The sequence below is a fragment of the Cricetulus griseus genome, chromosome 7 (genome assembly GCF_003668045.3).
Source record: "Cricetulus griseus strain 17A/GY chromosome 7, alternate assembly CriGri-PICRH-1.0, whole genome shotgun sequence".
NCBI classification, from domain to species: domain Eukaryota; kingdom Metazoa; phylum Chordata; class Mammalia; order Rodentia; family Cricetidae; genus Cricetulus; species Cricetulus griseus.
Window position 1 is genome coordinate 74,501,827 of NC_048600.1, and position 17,860 is coordinate 74,519,686.

Consider the following 17,860-nt stretch of genomic DNA (forward strand, 5'->3'; position numbering starts at 1 on the left):
ACTCAAAACGAATAATGAGTAAAAGTTTGTAAAAGCAGAACTCTGTCAAGCAGGCAGTGGATCTCCCCTCCAACCATGATGCCTGATCTCACACTGGTGTCATAAAACTAAGGAAGGGGCCAGGGGCGTATCAGGTTACTTCAGAGCAGGTTCTTGGGACCTTCAGTTCTGTCTGTGATTCCCCCAGACTTAGGTGGCCTGGAAAGATTTAAGCATTCTAATCTCCAAGGCCGTGTGCCTTTCCCAGCCTTTACAAAAGATAGCCTCTACCACACTGGCCATGCTCACAGGCCTGTGGATGTGTGGCTAGAGGGACCAGATATCCTTTGGTAACAATGCCATTTGTGTTCCTGGGTCAGAGAGAGGCGTCAAAGTTAAAGCATCAGTATAGCATTGATGAGATGAAGCACCGGGAGGCACTGATGCGGGCCCGACTGGAGGATGAGAAGGCACAACGGCAGATGCTGGAAGAGCACAAGGTACCATACAGACAGCTGGCCTGGGCACAGAAGTACCATGAGAGTACTGGTCACATTAAACAAAGATCCACAGGGACCCCAAGACTCCCAAACCTTGTAGGGCATACTGCAGCCACAGGACCTGACACCTACTCCCTGCCTTGAGCAGCCCCTAATCACCCACCATCTCTGGAGGCAGCTCAACCCAGTCTCTAACCCCCCCACCCCCAAGCCCAAAGAGATTGTCCTAAAAACACTTGGTTCAGGGACTCCTTTACTGAAGACCCTTGAACTGTTTCCCATTCCTTGAAGTTACAGACAGTTTGGTCTTCAGCTCTGTGTCTCTGAAAGTGTGGCTATGCCCTGCTGGCTTCCCTAGGCAGCCCCAGCCCGCTATGAACCCAGACAGAGCAGTAGGCCACTTCTTGGAAACAGCCTGCCACTATATCTTCTACACATCTGCACAGACCCTCCCTGTGCCTGGAACACCACACACACACACACACACACACACACACACACACACACACACACACACACACACTTGGCTTCCTGGTAGGGAGGGCTGCAACTCAGGTGGGATGTCCCCCTCAGGAACCCTTAGCTGCTGGAACCCTTAGCTGCCTCAACCCTCCCAGGAGCCTGGCTCTGGATCACATGTCTGGGCATTTGAATCCACAGCTGGCGTTCATTGAGCGCCTGAATGGCCCCTTCCTGTTTAACAGCATGTATTCTGAGGATGTAGAGGGCAACAAGCTGTCCAGCCTGCCTGGTGTTGATGAGCTCCTTGAGACATATCCTTTCCGAGTCACTGCTGCCTCTTTGGTTGCGGGCCTGGCCCAAGTACCACCAGCTTGCCTCTGGCAAGTTCATTTTACTCTGCACCTCAGTTCCCCCATTATTCATGTGAGACCCTGGTAGTTAAATCTCTGCTGGCTACATGTATACAGCCCAGTTGAGCTTGTGGGGCTTTGCTGTCTAGATTTTCGCAAGCACATTGAGTGACAGCTGCTGGCTGAGTCTGCCATGCCTGGCAAGCTGAGTTTTCTGAGGTAGGAGTAGGGAATGTGTTCCTACATCAAGGATCTCCACTGGCTACATTACTGCTCTTTCTTGATCCACCCCACCAGGTGGCTGCCATTAGTAACCCCAGAGGTTAAGTAGTTTGTACAGGATCACGCATCTGTGGAACCTAAGAGCTTGCATTTGTCACCTAGTTGGTCAGAGTCCAAGATATATAAACAGCACTCCCCCATACATAGTGGCAGTGATCATGAGAGCTTCAGTGGTAAGCAGGAGATGGAGGGGACTTCCAGGACATGAGGCATTCAGGAACTGAAGGCTCTGGGTTGAGACAGCCAATCTGTGGGGCCCCCAACACAGGTGTCAATCTCCAGAAAAAACTACAGAGATGAGTCTCTAATAAAGGAAGTGTTGTTTGTGAATAAGATATGAAACTAGAATTGCAGTTTGGAAAAGGTCAGGATTCACTAGGAGTGAAAAGTGACTGCACTGTGTGATGTCATGGCGCCAGCAGCAGTCATGGGGTACAGCTAGTCCTTTTCCTGGTTTGGACGTGTGAGAGTATGAAGCTGGCTGAGCCTGTTGATGGCTCCTATGTGAGAACCTCCATACACGGCCCTCCCAGCTCTGGTGAGCTGCTAAGGGCAGAGCCTAGACATCAGTGGCTGCATTGAACTTGACAACTTTTTCAGTGACTACCTACACAGAATACTCAACATTATGGAGAGACTGAGTGAAAAAGGGTGTCTACCTTGCTGGCCATTGTCTTCCTTAGGGACCCATGCTCTTGGCTTAAGCACTGGAAAGCTGTGGGATTTGTAGAAAGGCATCCAATCTCCTGAACACATCCCCACAGCATCCCCAAGACCCCATGGGTTTGCCTGTCCTGAGCCCCAGGTCTCTGCCAAGGAAGGATGCTTTTTGTTTTGTTTTGTTTTGTTTTGTGACAAGGTTTCACTGTTGTAGCCCTAACTGGCTTGGAACTCACTCACAGAAATCCCCTGCCTCTGGCCCCACCCAATTCTGGAATTGAAGGTGTGTGCCACCACTCCCAGCTTCTGAAGAATTCTTGTGGTGGCTTCCTCCATGCTGTTAGCTGAGGTAAAGATACTGAGGCCTAAAGAGGTAACTTGCTAGCATGGGTCCCAGGAGCAGCATTAGAGCCAGGAATTGAACTTAGACCACCTGGTTCCTCTCATAGCTCAGATGAGTTACAGGGCAGGCCCTCCCCAGAAGATTAAAAAAAAATCTTAATTTAACCAGATAACCAGAGATTAAAAAAAAAAAAAAAAAAAGGACTCCACCTCCTTCTCCTAGCCAGGCTGCTTCTAGCTCTCACCCACACCCCTAGTCCTCTAGAAGTCTCTTCTAAGGCCTTTAGCCATGTTCCCAAGTTCCTTAGGCACAGGTAGAGATGTCATAACCGAATTGCAAGCCCTGGTTCCCTGGCTTCTCTGTTTCTCCTTCTGTCCAAAAGGATCACCTGTACCCTCCATAGTTCTCAGCATGGTATGTCCTGCAAGGAACTGTCAACATTTTTGTCACAATCCTAGTGGCCTGCTCTTGAGCCCCAAGCTTCCTTAACAGCCACTTACCTACAAGGACAAATTTGTCATCATCTGCCTGAACATTTTTGAATATGGTTTGAAGCAGCAGGAGAAGCGAATGGCAGAGTTAGACACTTTCAATGAGTGCATTCAGGATGCTATCCGGGAGAACCAGGAACAGGGCAAGCTCAAGGTTACCAAGTTTGAGGAAAAGCATCTGCTGGTAAGTCCCCTTCTCCTGTGCCAGGCTGCCAGGACTCCCCTCACTGTGGAGGGGCTGCAATGTTCATGTCTTCCAGTGGCTCTGAGGCCCCAAGTCTCTGTCCATGTACCAGGGGTCACAGTTTCACCAAATGGCACCACACACAGCTCAACTAATCCAACACAGGGTATCTCCCTCACATCAGATACCCCTAGGATTCAAGCCACCCCACCCCCACTCATCATCATTAGTGTGAGATATACCATTAGGTAGTAATACCCATACTTTCTTCTGTTTGTTTATCTGTTCATTCATTCATTCATTCATTCATTCAGCAGCCATTTATTTTCCAAGCCTCACTCTGCCTGGCCCTGGCATGCTAGGGTTCTGATGTACATGCTTTCTGTCCTTGGCAGTTCCCACCTTGTAAGGCCTGGGCCCTGGGCCAAAGCCTTTCTTATCTGAGTGGCAGAGTGGTCAGGGTTGTCCTAGAGCTATAGAAAGGCTCACCTCCAGAGAAGAGCTAGGGAACTAAGGAGGTTCCTGGGGCTCTTCTGCCAGCAGCACCAGCAGGGATCAAGTCACGGTGCCTTGGGGTTTTAGTGGAGTGAGTGCTGCTCTGCACCCACTGAGTCCATTCCAATCTCAGCCTGCCTGCTCCTCACAAGCCTCTCATTTTAGCCCATCTTTGGTTTTGCTTGTCTAGCTCACTGCCATTCTTCCATTTTCTCTTTCTCTCCCCTATACGTTTTAAGGTATTACTTTATGATGGCTCTTTATAGGTTGAGCTAGTAGCCCTGTGTCTTCGAAGTAACTTGAGAGTACTTTTCCAAGTACTTTGCTATTTATCTTGACATTTGTCTATGTTGCTTTTGTCATGTGGAGTGTTTGTTTGTATAGTCAGGCAGTCTACTAAGCATATTATACCCCCAGCATATATATATATATATATATATATATATATATATATATATATGTTTTGTTTTTCGAGATGGGTTCTCTGTGTAGCTTTTGCCTGTCTTGAAACTCACTCTGTAGACCAGGCTAGCCTCAAAATCACAGAGCTCAGCCTGCCTCTGCCTCCCAAGTGCTGGGATTTAAGGTTTGCACCACCACTGGCATAAATTTTTAATAGAATAAAATTTACCAGTCTTCCTTCTGGTTGTTCTTGGAAAGTATTTCTCCGTTCTGAGAGTCTCCAGTAAAGGTCTTTCTTGTTGGACTGAGGATGTAGTTCAGTTGGTACAATGCTAGCATAGCATGAAATCCTGGGTTCTACCTTCAGTCCCACCAGTCCCACATAAATTCAAGTGTGGGGAAACACTCCTGGAAGGTAGAGGCAAGGGAATTAGCTTCAGCTACCTAGCAAGTTTTGAGACCAGCCAGAGCTATGTGAGACAATGTCTCAAAGGGAAAAAAAAATCTCCTGATTTTCTTCTTGCTTTTTTACATTTGTTTTTGCATTGGAACCTTCACTAGTCTTCAAGTAAGGGTTGTGGTAGGCATGAGCTGGGTCCTTCCCAGGCAGGAAAGTATCACACATGTCCTTTGTCCCACTAACCAGTATCATTGCTCCTTCCTGCTTCAGGGCTCATACTTTTAGTCACAAAACAAGGTTGCATTACACTGGTGCTGGTCACGTTACTGGGACCTTTGCTGATGAACAGGTTGCTCACCAGCCCACAAGACTGTCTCACTCAAAATGTTCAGCCTATTTTCCATAGACTTCCACTTGCTCCCTGGGGCTCTAAGGGGTTTCTGTCTGGTTTGCTCAAAGATTGGAACTGTTTTTGCTGTGGAGTGGATATAGTCTCATCTCATAAGGTGGCAAGATTGAGACGTGGTACCGGTAAGACGTGATTGGGGGTGTGGGGTGAGGGATGGCTCAGGAGGTAAAGACATTTGCTATGCAAGGCTGAAGACCTCAGTTCAATTGCTGGAAGCCATGCAGAGGTGAAAAGAGAAGACTGACTCCACAAAGTTGTCCTGATCTCCACATGCATGCACTCCCAATAACTCTTTTTTCATTTTAAAAGAAATGAATCGGTCGATAGAAAGGCCTGGCGCTTTTCCCTGTGTGGGACTGGGTTGCTGGCCAGTCAGAGGTGGGTTTTCTAAAGAAAACTCTGCTTTGCCAGCCCTCTCCTGTACCTCTTCTCCCCCACACATGACCTACTCAACATCTGTCACCTGACACTGGAGCTTGCACTCCAACATAATGCCATCTGATGTTGTGACGCAGCTAAAAGGCCCTTGAGAGAATCCAAACAGATGAGGCTAACCACACTTGTACTTTTAACCTTCCAGGCTGTCCTAAGGAAACTGATTTCTTTTGGTAGTGTGGGGACCAACCCACAACCTTGCCACTTAGGCAAGTGCTCTCCTGTGGAGCCAAATCCTCAGCCTGCACATTGTATTTCCCAAGCTGACCTGTATATGGGTACAGTACATAAAGCGGGCATAGTGAAGCAAGCCTGCAGAGGTAGAGACAAGAGGATCAGAGACAAAGGTCATCTTCAACTGCATAGCAAGTTCAAGGCCAGTCTTGAATACTTGAGACCTCCATCTCAAAAACAACAACAAAAAGCAGGGCTAACAGCTTACTGTGGTGTGGTTATTCACCAATTTATGATGGTGACAAGTTCTGAGAAATATGTCATTATGCAACTGTCACTGTGGAAACACCAAGCTGTTACTAGGTAGTTGGAACTTTTTAGCTCCACTGGCTTATGTAACCACGGTCAGACATGCAATACGTCACTAGCTGAGACATTATTGTGTGGTACATGACCGAATTAGACTGGATGACACTCACTGTGAAACTGTGAAAACAAGGCTGAGGTTAGTAGAGGAGATATGATTAGCCAGTAAGTTAATTTATTTTGTTTCTTTCTTTACTTTAAAAAAAATTTCAAGACAGGGTTTCTCTGTTTATGTCTGGCTGTCCTAGAACTCTTCTGTAGACCAGGCTGGCCTCGAACTCAGAGATCCACCTGCCTCTTCCTCTGAGATACTGGGATTAAAGGTGTGTACTACCATGCCTGGCTGTTTTGCTTCTTTCTAAGCTTTTTGTTTGTTTTCATTTGTTTGCTTTCTGGGTTTTGGTTCTGGATTTTTGACACAGGGCCTCACTCCAGCTCCATAGTTGAATCTTAGGCTGTCCTTCAACTCCAATCCTCCCACATCTGCTATCTCTGCTCCTGAGTGCTGGGATTGCATAAAGGATGAGCCTAGGATGAGTCCATTTCTCTTATTATTTATTGTTATGTATATGGATGTTTTGCTTACATGTATGTCTGTGCATTATTTACATGTCTGATGCCATGGTGGCCAGAAGAAAGCATCAGAGCCTCAGGAACAGGAGTTGCAGATAGTTGTGATCTGCTATGTGGGTGCTGGGAATTGACCATCGGGGATTGAACCCAGGGCCTCTGGAAGAGCATTCAGGGCTCTTAACTGCTGAGCCATCTCTCCAGTCCCATGAGTTAGATTTAAAATCTTGATTTGCACAGATTTTCCTCAGCCATGGCTTCCATCTCTGATGATAAGAATGTCTTCCCCCTCCTCCTGGCACAGACAAGGAAACTTGCCCATGGGAATTTCATCTTCTGTTTTTCAAGGAGATGAAGATAGGTATAAATGTTCTTTTTGCACCTGCCATTTTCAAGTGCCTTTATATACAATATGCCAGAGCAGCTGGTAGCTTCCCCAAAGGTCACAGCTAGCAAATTTTGAGCTAATGCTTGAACTTGGCCACTTCAATCCCAGCCTCCAAGTTTTTACCCATGTTACCAAGTAACATGTTTAACTACTGAATCGTGAAACATGGCTTTTTGTCTGTAGAATCTAAACGCCATCAGAGAAGAGAGTGATCTGCCCAATATCGAGAAGAAGCTAATAGAGTGCAGTGATGACATCACTGACCTGTTCAACGTGCTCATGACGCTGGAGATGCAGCTGGTGGAGCAGCTGGAGGTAGAGCCAGACTGGCATACATGCAGGGACCCCAGCATGCATCTGCAGAACCTTGCACGCATGCCCTCCACAGGCTCTTCCCCTGTGTGTCCAGTGTAACCCAGTGGACACGCAGGAGAAGACTGGACAGGTGGAGACAGGTGGGTCTCTAGGGCTCATTGGCCAGTGAGAGGAAAAACAGGCAAATGGTGCCTGATGTTGCCCTGTGCCTCCATCCAACGTGCACACAGCCCCCGGCACACATGTGCATGCCACCACATATGAACATGAGCATGTGCCCACATGCGTGCGCGTACACACACACACACACACACACACACACACACACACACTACTTCCTTCCAGAAACTATTAAAATACATTAAAGGCAGGGTCTGAAAGTGTAGCTCAGTGCTGGCTTGCTTGGCACAGACAAGGCCCTGAGTTTCATCCTCAGCAATGCCGAGGGGGGGGGGAGGGAAGAAAGGCATACACTGCTATCTTTGCTTCCTGGGAAAGGATTCTTCTGGAAAATGAGAGGTGAACTTAACCCTCTGAAAATCTCCTCTCCCCCATTCTAGAAGAGCCCAGAGTCTCAACACAGTGCAGATTTCTTATTAGACCCAGGGGGAAGTTGGGGGGCTTATGAGACGAGGTGGACCTCCACTCGGGAACCAAACAAAGGCTTGTCAGTGATGCAGCCTGTGTTTGCTGTCTCCGGGTAGGCCACGTGAGGAGCCTGTCACTTGGCACTGATGATGGGAAATGAAAAGCACGGCTGTCTCAAATGCATTTGTAGCCCGAGTGACTTGTGTGTTTGCAGGCAGCCAGGCTGGGAGTTGGAAGTGGTGTGATGAATTGGACCTCATCAGATGTTGCCATGGCTGGGCCAAGAGACAGTGCCTAATCAATTCCTCACACGTCAAGTGACACCTCCTACACAGGATAGATTCGCTGTCGCGCAGCACGGCAGCCGCTCATTTCCCACCGGGAATTGCTCTGCTCGAGTACTGCAGAGGCAGTGCATGCAGGGAGGGCTGCTGCTGGTTCCCAGTCCTTTCAAGCAGGGAGACTGTTTTCAGTATCCAAACATTCCCAGATCCATGCTCTTGCCCTGGCCCATGTCACCGGCCACCTAAAGCCGGAAGATACTTGTTTGTGCTTTTCCAATGACCTTACTTTTATTCACCAAAATGGTGCTCACACACATGTGAGAATGGGCTTGTTTTCACAGCCTGCAGATAGGCCTTGGGCTCCTGTGGGTGCCCTGCGTTCATCCATCCGAGGGCTCAACTTGTAGTGCTGGAGGTCTGCAGAAGGTCATGGAAGGGGTCTTCCAGGGGAGTGGGCTTCGTAATCGCATTCTTCTACCACTTTCTCAACACTGAGGTCTGTTTTGGCCTCAAGTGCTCTGCTAAGTACTGGGAACAGCAACTAGCTTCTGGAAGTCTGGGGTAACAGCCAGCACTTACCCAAGGTGCTGGCTGTCCCAGATACTTGGTAAATCATTTGGGTGATGTAGCTAATTTGCCCCACTAACCACCATAGCACTACACAGAAAACCTGTCTCAAATATGAGGAGGCCCAGAGAGATTAAATGATATCCCTGGAGTAAAGCTGGCTCTTGTGATCTCCCTCTACTGCTTTTGTGGAGATGATGGACAGATCCTGCTGAGAGGCCTAAAAGGAAGGAGTCCATTCAGGGAGGATGGGAGTGGGACTAGGATATGTGTTCCTGGCAGAGGTAGCTACCTAGGCAAAAGGCCCGGTGACAGGGCTGCAAGATGCTCTTGCTTAGTGGGTAAAGGCTCTAACCACTAAACCTGATGACCTGAGTTTGATCCCTGACATCCACATACATGGTGGAAGGAGAGAACTGATTCCTACAAAATGTCCTCTGATCTCGTGCTCTCTCTCTCTCTCTCTCTCTCTCTCTCTCTCTCTCTCTCTCTCTCTCACACACACACACACACACACACACACACAAATGTAATTTAAAAAATTTAAATCCCAGTGGCAGTAGCTGGTAAGATGGCTCATTGGTTAAAAGCACTCGTTGCTCTTGCAGAGGACCCAGATTTGGATCACAGACCCCACATGGCAGCTCTCAAGTGTAACTCCAATTCTAGGGGATCTGATGCCTCCTCCTGACTTCTGCAGGCACCAGGCATGCACACAGTACACATACATACATGTAGGCAAAATACCATATACATACAATAAATAACTCATTAAAAAATGACAACATTAACATTCAGAGATTAGTGAGTTGACACTGGAGAGCGGCAGAGCTCTGGAAAGGAGGGAGTCAATCCTCAAGCCATCTGCCCTACGAAGTCAATGGGGTGGTGTTTGCCTCTAAGGGTCTGTGATTTGAAGTGGTATCAATGATGTCAATACACATATTGACTATCTTCTCTATCATTTCCAGGAGACTATAAACATATTTGAAAGAAACATCACTGACATGGTGGGACTATTTATTGAAAATGTCCAAAGTCTATATCCTTTCTGTGATGGGCCCTGCCTCACCCCATGGGAAGGCACCTGCCTGGGCTTTGATGCATGCTGGTGACAGCTTGATGGCCATGATGCCTCTTAGCACCTCAAAGCAGATCTTGAACCCTTACAGCAGTGGTAACATCAGATATCCTGCATGTCAGATATCTGTATTATGACTTGGTAACAGTTATGTAGTAGCAACAAAATATTATATGGTTGGGGGTCACCATAACATGAGGAACTGTAGTAAAGGGTTACAGCATTAGGAAGATTGAAAACCATTGCCTTAGAAACTGGTCTGTCTAGTGGAGACGGCATGGCCTTGTTTATCAGAGGCCCAGCCACATGTGAGAGACACCTGGCTTGCTCTGCCCTTGGCTTTAACTCACAACTGCAGGATGGCTCAGTGCCGGGACTTGGAGAACCATCACCACGAGAAGATTCTGGAGATCGCCATCAACACCCTGGAGAAGATCCTCAAGAACGAGATGGATGAGGACTTGCCTGATGATGTGCGGGCGGTGAGTACAGGCAGAAGGACTGGGGCAGGGTGGCCATTGTTGGGGCCAGAAAGTAGATAGGTGAAGTGTAACCAACTCACAGCTTTGCCTAAGCATGACAAGCTCCTGGAGCCTCCGTTTGTTCACCTGAAGGAGACAGTAGCCTGCTTTGCAGGAATATCAACTGATGAAACAGGCTAACAAGGTGCCTACAGTTCAGAATGGTCAGGTGGTTACAGTTGGGATGGTCAGGTGGTTACAAGCTCCTTTCTGTGGGGTCTACTGTCACGTGTTTTGTTTTGTTTTGTTTTTCGAGACAGGGTTTCTCTGTGGCTTTGGAGGCTGTCCTGGAACTAGCTCTTGTAGACCAGGCTGGTCTCCAACTCACAGAGATCTGCCTGCCTCTGCCTCCGGAGTGCTGGGACTAAAGGCATGCACCACCACCACCCAGCTTTCTGACACTTTTTAAGGAAGCAGCTGTACACAGAAGTAAAGGCCAGAGATCTCCCTCAGGTGTTAAAACCGTACAGTGTCTATAACGAGAACTGCAACATTGGTATACCCACACGCCTTATGTCTGGCTCAGCACCACACTGCCCCAGTTTCCACTAGGGTAGGTAGTGATGAATACTGGGGATCCATAATTGGATCTACATCTAAGGAGGCATCTATGAGTCCACCCTGAGCTCCAGCAATAGCATGTGGATGCCTTTAGGAAAGGGCTCCAGGCAAGGATGAATGGGCACATGTCCAAATACTTCCCCTCAGGGGCTAGCTTTTGTTCATAGACTACTGAGTTCCTCAGCTGCTCCCCATAACTATGCTATCACCAGGCCATGTTCCAGTTGCCCTTTTCCTGCCTATTGGCTCCTTGCTGCCCTTTTATAGCCTGTTCTCCATATGCAGAAGGTGGGTCCACTGGAAACCCAGACCACACAATCCTCACCCCTCCTAGCTTGCCATGATCTTAGAGAGAGTTCATTCCCATAGGTCTCAGACACTCCAGACCAGGCCTGCCTCCTTTGGCAGCCCCCACCCCAGGTTCTGATGCTCAGTAACCAGCCTCTGGGGTACTCCCTCTGTCGGGCTTGTGCCTTTCAACTGACATTCTGTCTTAGTTAGGGTTTCAATGGCTGTGATGAGACAGCATGACCAAGGAAACTTGGGGAGGAATGGGTTTATTTCATCAAATAGCTCTCAGGTTATAACCTAGTACTGAGGGAAGTCAAAGCAGGGACTCAAGCGGGGCAGGGACCTGGAGGCAGGAGCTGATGCAGAGACCATGGAGGAGTGCTGCTTACTGGCTTGCTCCTCATAGCTTGTTAAACATGCTTTCCTATGGAACCCAGAACCAGCCGGGCGTTAGTGGTGCACGCCTTTAATCCCAGCACTTGGGAGGCAGAGATGGGCAGATCTCTGTGAGTTCGAGGCCAGCCTGGTCTCCAGAGCGAGTGCCAGGATAGGCGCCAAAGCTACACAGAGAAACCCTGTCTCGAAAAACCAAAAACCAAAAAACCAAAAAGACAAAAAACAAAACAAAACAAAAGAACCCAGGACCACCAGCCCAGGGATGGCACCACCCACAATGGGCTGTGCCCTCCCCCATTAATCACTAATTAAGAAAATGCCTTATAGCTGGACCTTATAGAGGTGTTTTCTCAATTGAGGCCCTATCCTCTCTGATGACTCTAGCTTATATCAAATTGACATAAAACCAGCCAGTACACATTCTATCTGGCAGACATAGTCTCTATGTGCTTTTCTTGTCCTTGACAGTTAGTTCTCAGTTCAAGTGCTAGCCCTCTGGAGGGGCCTTCCCTTAGCACCCCTTAAACTTCTGTCCCCTTTTCATACCCCATCAGTCAGGTCACAGTTTTAAACTCTGGTTCATGCTGATTTGTTTCTACAATTATTCATACTTTACAAAAGCCCTTGAGGGAGGACAGAAATTATCTTCTCGTCACCATGGACCACCTGTGCCAGCAGGAGCATCTAGCATGGCAGCCGGGAATGATCTTGGAGCTGAGTGGATGAAAACATGCATTCACTAAATCTTTACTGTATCAGGAGCTGGGCTGAGTAGTGCAGATAGAAGGCCAGCAACCTTGACCCCATAGCCTCTGTTCTGAGGCTGGGAGAGACACCCAACACAGCAGCATGGGGCAGGGCCACAGTCACGCTAACCCTATACACAAGACACTTACAGACAGACCAGACAGAAAAACACTACCCTACCCTAACCAAGAAGCAAGTCTCCTCTGAGACATTCTGGGAGTCTCTGACAGTACTCGTGGGGTGGTAGAGTTCCTAGGCCTGTGACACCCAGTGAAGAACATCACTGAACCATGCTCACTCCGTAGTGACTATAGCATGCAGTGAAATATGGAGCCCAGAGACAGGGAGCCATCTCACCTGGGTGGCACCATCTGCCAATATAGTGTCTGGCAACAAAGTTTCTTCATTAGAGGATCACCACCATCCAGCCTGTTAGCCATATGTGACCTCATTTCCTCACCAAAGTAGCACCATTACCACTTGAAGTTATGAATGAGAACACTGGGCAAGAAAGGCTCATGGGTGCATGGTGAGACCGGCACAACCAGTGAGGACAAGAGCCTGGATTCTGACTCAAGTCTGACAGACAGTGCTGGACTTGTAACTGCAGTCAGCACTGCACCTTTCCCTATTCACCACAGCTGGTGGGCATTTTGGGGGTGTCCATGGTAGCAGGCCATGGGGCTCTGCCTCTCTGCTAAGGGGTTCTTAGACTCACTAGCAAGACTGGAGTAGATTACTGCCTTCAAAGCCTCATGGGGAACCAGGCAGTGGTGGGTCATGCCTTTAATCCCAGAACAGGCAAATGGATCTCTTAGTTCCAGGGCAGCCTGGGCTACACAGAGAAACCTTGTCTCAAAAAACAAAACAAAACAAAAAACCTCCTGGGAGGGAGCCAGTGAAAGCCTCTTCTCTAGGAACATTCAGAGTCATAGACAAGAAATCCTCAGAAACCCACAGTTGTCTTTTGCTGAAGTAATGAAATGGCCTGTTTTCTCGGAAGAAAAAGTTGGCTATGAGAAAGTATGGCCACACCAATAGTTGGTGTATGCTATAGCCTCTAAGAGCCAGCCTGCCAAGAAGGCTGGGCACAAAACAGCCCCTTCAGTCTCCAGGTAGACATGGAAAGTAGGTACCACTGGGTTTCCATACACTCGAGGAAAGTGAAGCACAGAGATCATAGCTCGGAGCTGTGATTTGGACCCAAACAGCTTGGCTCAACAAAACGTTTCCTGAGCCTATAGCCAGAATGGTCCAGAAGAAGAAGAGGGCTGAGGATGAAAGCAATCTGGCTTCTGCTACCCAGAGGTTGTTGCACAGATCATGATCCCATGACTTAGTGTGTTTCCAAAGCCATATACTGTTGGCCATGCCATATTCCTGGCCCAGCTTTCCTGTATTTGTGTCCCCCTACTTGGGCAGAAAATTCAAGACTCCAAGCTGAAGGGAGAGCTCAGAGCCACCAGAAAGAAGGGATGTCACCTGCACTCTTGAGAACCCTGGACATCCATACAGGAGTGCAGCTGCAAGAGCTGGGTCAGTGCTCAGGTCTGGTCCGTGCGAGGAGCTGCAAATTCCCAAAAAATGCTAAAGAAATACTAGAGTTGACGTTGTGGCTGTACCTATTTCTGAAGTCCAAGGCAGTGCGTGCTCTGCACTTCCAAGGGAGAATTCCTCTTCTTCGTTACTTTCAGATGGGAGGGTGCTCCTTTCCTGGTCGCTAATATTGGAGAACGACCATGGAGAGGGGGATGAGTTCTGCAGGACCCCTTCAAGATCATCTCAGGCGTCTGCTGATAAACAGTCAAGGAATTAAAAACAAAGCTTTGAGGAAGAAGGAGTCTTGTGTTGGTGCATGCAGGTCCAGGTCATCGTTCTCAGTCTGAAGCCAAAGAATATAAACATGAATATAAATGAGCTCATCAGGGGCCATTGCGAAGCCAACAGGTACAGTGACCGTGCTCTGACAGAACTGAGGATGCACCTACAAGTGCAGGGAGGGGTCTAATCTAAAGCTCCTAGAAGAAATTTAGTGCGGCACCTGCATAATGGGTGGAAAGTCCTGAAATTTTGGAGCAGTTAGAGCACTGAATGGATTCAGGGATGCAGACTCAGTTGCAAAGGGACTCTTGTGTGAAGGGCAGAAGAGTAAGTTGTCTGCAGGTAGGATTCCTCCCTGCTTTTTAGTTAGAGAAGCCCATGGATGGGCAGTTGATCATGGGATACCCTCTTGCCCTCCTAACACCATGACCACAGATTCAATTTAGCTGCACTTAAAAGGAACAAGAGGTAGCCAGGCAGTGTTGGAGAGGCTTTAATCCCAGCACTCAGGAGGCAGAGGCAGGTGGATCTCTGTGAGTTTGAAGCCATCCTGGTCTACAGAGACCATCTCAAAAAAAACAAAACAAAACAAAACAAAACAAAAAAGAAGGAAAGAGAAAGAAAATGAATTGGCATTTGGGACACAGTAGGTGCTGTGGTTGTAGATTACGAAGGGAATGTGGCTGCTTTTGTCTCCAGAGAAGGCTTGGCCTTGAAACATCCAGGGAGTGCTGGACAAGCCACTCTTTCTGATGTGGCTGCTGAGTTGCAAATACTGGGGCCCACTCCACAACTCTGAGTACCTCAGGAATGGAGAGCATCTTGTGTGCATCCCATTGGCTGGAGAATGTTTACACACTTGACAAGCTGAAGATGCTCATCCAGCTGCATTAAAGACTGTAAAACAGCTTGTTAGTCACCATCCATCAACAGTGAAGATTGCCTGCAAGTGCACCGTGGAATGATGGTTCTCTGGTCCTGCAGACACTCCCAGTGGAATTTCTGTGGAGCCACACCATAGAGGATACATGCCAGCCCAGAACAGGAAAGCCAAGACTCACATTTCAAGACTCCCTTTGGGACTGTGGCAGGACAGTCAGCATTTGAAGGTGGGGTTTGCTGCTTGGAGAACCCAGTGAACTGACCTCCAAAGCTGAGTATGATGTGTCTGAGAGATGTTTCAGAACCTGAAAGTGGGAGTTTTGTCTTCCTTGTTCTCTAATTCCTATTGCAACCTGGGGCACTAGTTGGGACATAAGTGCTGGTGTAATTAGTACTGGTTGACACTCAAGTCTTTGATGGCGAGCTGGAGCATATGCAGGTGTGTATGAATGTCCAGTGTCTGTGTTTGCTTCTCCCCAATAGGATATGATCTCAGGTGTAACCTCTATGACCTGGAAAATCAAATGATCTTTACAAAAAAAAATTTTTTTAATGTTTTCAAGTAAAACCTAAAGTTGCAGTTAACTTTCATTTCATTGAGGGACCAATTGTGGTTGATACAATGTGTAAAGAGTGAATCTGTTTAAATGACTTGACCTTGATTGTGGTCCAGTTAGTAACACTGTTTTATTCCTTAATCTAAGTGGATGGGCTCTCATCCTCACACATGCATTCTCCCTTTAACAAAGAATGGGTTCTGTGAAACAATCTAGCAGAGACTTAAGGTCAGAAGCTTTTAAAGTGATAAGGTGTTCATCTTCTGATCCTGCCTGGAGCCTGGCCTGCTGCCTAAGTAGGGAAGGAACTGAATGACTTCCTGTCATTCCTATGGGTGTAACTGTACTGATCCATTGTCCCACATCAGATAATCTGCCTTTTCTCATATGGGATTCCGGGGTGAGCCAACGTCCCACAGACACTGTTCTGAAACGAAGTCTCTGGCCAATAAGTTGAAGAGAGAGAAGGCAGGAGAGAGAATCAAGCAGGTTGTTATCCATATGACTTTGTACAGCATTCAGGACACCTTGTGCCTCCTGAATCTTCCTTTGAGAGCTTGGAGGTGTTGGATTCCCCAAATATTTGATCAAAGAATACTTCCTTTTGTAGAAACATTAAAATTTCAAGATCAGACTATTTATTTTTGGGGCGTATTAGGCTGATACTCCAGAAAATGAGGCATCTGGGATTTCAGATTTCCTGTTTGCAGGGGTGTTATAAAGACCATGCAGATATTCCAAAGTCAAACCCTGCAAAACCTGAAGCCCCATGCTCTACAGATAACTGGTGCTCCCCTGTGTATGCTGTAACTGCAGTTTCTCAACAGAGGACACCCAGGACCTTTGCTATTCTTATGTTCACTGGTACCTTGGGCTCAGAGTGGGGCACTGCTTCCTCAGAGCTTCAGCAAGCTCCCTCTGCCCAACTGGGATACATTTGCCCCATTGCCACCAGAGTCTACATCTAGAGCCAGCCAGGCTCACTAGAAGGTAAGTGGTTGTACCAGCTTTCTGTAAGGACCATACAGTGCCAGGAACAAGACAAGGCAAAGCAGACCCCAGTGGAATGCAAAGCTTGATTCTGTTGACAGAGACAAACCGGAGGTGGACACCTATCAGCTCACAGGGCCCAGGTTGGAACAGCCTGGAAACCCAGCCAGACCTGACTAGCAGAGGTTTAGGACTACCTACAAAGAGGCTCTGTGAGAACTGATATCCCTAGTGAGACTGCCTTGGCTAGCCACCTGCCATCTCCCTGGAGAAAACATGCTTTTGATGGGAACTGCAGCATGACAGCTGCCATGGCTCAGGTTGGGGAGCAGGCTGTTGTCCAGGGATGAGCTGGCATGAAGTGATTGATACAGTATGAGCTCTCCACTAAGTGTGCCACACAGCCTGGGGACTCCCAAGGGCCTATTTCCTATTCAGCTCCCTCACCTTGTGCTCAGGGCATAATGACACACACGATCTCATTGGACCTTCTTACTTTCCAGCTTTTTGTTGACAAAGACACAATTGTTAATGCCGTCGGGGCATCGCATGACATTCACCTCCTGAAGATTGACAACCGAGAAGATGAGCTGGTGACTGGAATCAACTCTTGGTGTGCACATCTATTAGACAAGGTAACGAATGCCAAGCCACCCAGCAGGCTGGCTCAAGTTTTCTAGCTACCAATCAGAGTGTGCTATTTACTTTTTTCTTTTAAAGATTTATTTATCATGTTTAGGTTCTATCTGCATGTATCCCTGCAGGCCAGAAGAGGGCACCAGATCTCACTATAGATGGTTGTCAGCCATCATGCGGTTACTGGAAATTGAACTCATGACCTCTGGAAGAACAGCCAGTGCTCTTAACCACTGAGCTATCTTTCAGCCCTAGAGTGTGCTATTTTCCATCAGAAACAAAGTACAGATAAGAATTAAGGATTGTAGAACTCTGCAATGAAGATAGTGTGTCCCAGTCACACTCTTGAATCCATATAATTCATTGTCTCTGTAACTCCTGCCTCAGAGAGACCAGCAGTGCATATTGTGGGTGGGGTTCTGAGGAAAACATCTTCCTTCTCTCTCTCCAGCCTCAGTAAATAATGTTAGCTGTCATATACACTGAGCGCCCAATTTCCTTCCATTCCCCAGATTCACAGAGAGGAGATCGTGAGGAACCGTAAGCGAGTGAAGGAGATCAATCAGTACATCGACCACATGCAGAGTGAACTGGACAACCTGGAATGTGGTGACATTATAGACATTTAGGGGATGGACCCAGCCTGAGTTATGGGAATACCTTAGTTCACACATATTGGTAAGAATTCTCAATATAAGGAAAAATAAAGGTCTGGTGTCATACTTCTCTTCTA

The 17,860-nt window shown here is 47.7% G+C and overlaps 1 protein-coding gene and 1 pseudogene across 1 annotated transcript in view; both read left to right on the forward strand.

The window, feature by feature from the left end:
* Positions 1 to 17,860, forward strand: part of Drc3 (dynein regulatory complex subunit 3) — a 36,349-nt gene extending 18,489 nt beyond the window's left edge. Inside the window, exons 6-13 of the mRNA XM_027427307.2 lie at positions 360 to 479; positions 1,140 to 1,252; positions 3,077 to 3,251; positions 7,074 to 7,205; positions 9,616 to 9,686; positions 10,084 to 10,207; positions 16,995 to 17,126; positions 17,640 to 17,860. Of these exons, the coding sequence (XP_027283108.1) occupies positions 360 to 479; positions 1,140 to 1,252; positions 3,077 to 3,251; positions 7,074 to 7,205; positions 9,616 to 9,686; positions 10,084 to 10,207; positions 16,995 to 17,126; positions 17,640 to 17,756 (984 nt within the window). The 3' untranslated portion in view covers positions 17,757 to 17,860. The remainder of the gene's footprint in view (positions 1 to 359; positions 480 to 1,139; positions 1,253 to 3,076; positions 3,252 to 7,073; positions 7,206 to 9,615; positions 9,687 to 10,083; positions 10,208 to 16,994; positions 17,127 to 17,639) is intronic.
* LOC118239172 lies at positions 14,613 to 15,359 on the forward strand (annotated as a pseudogene).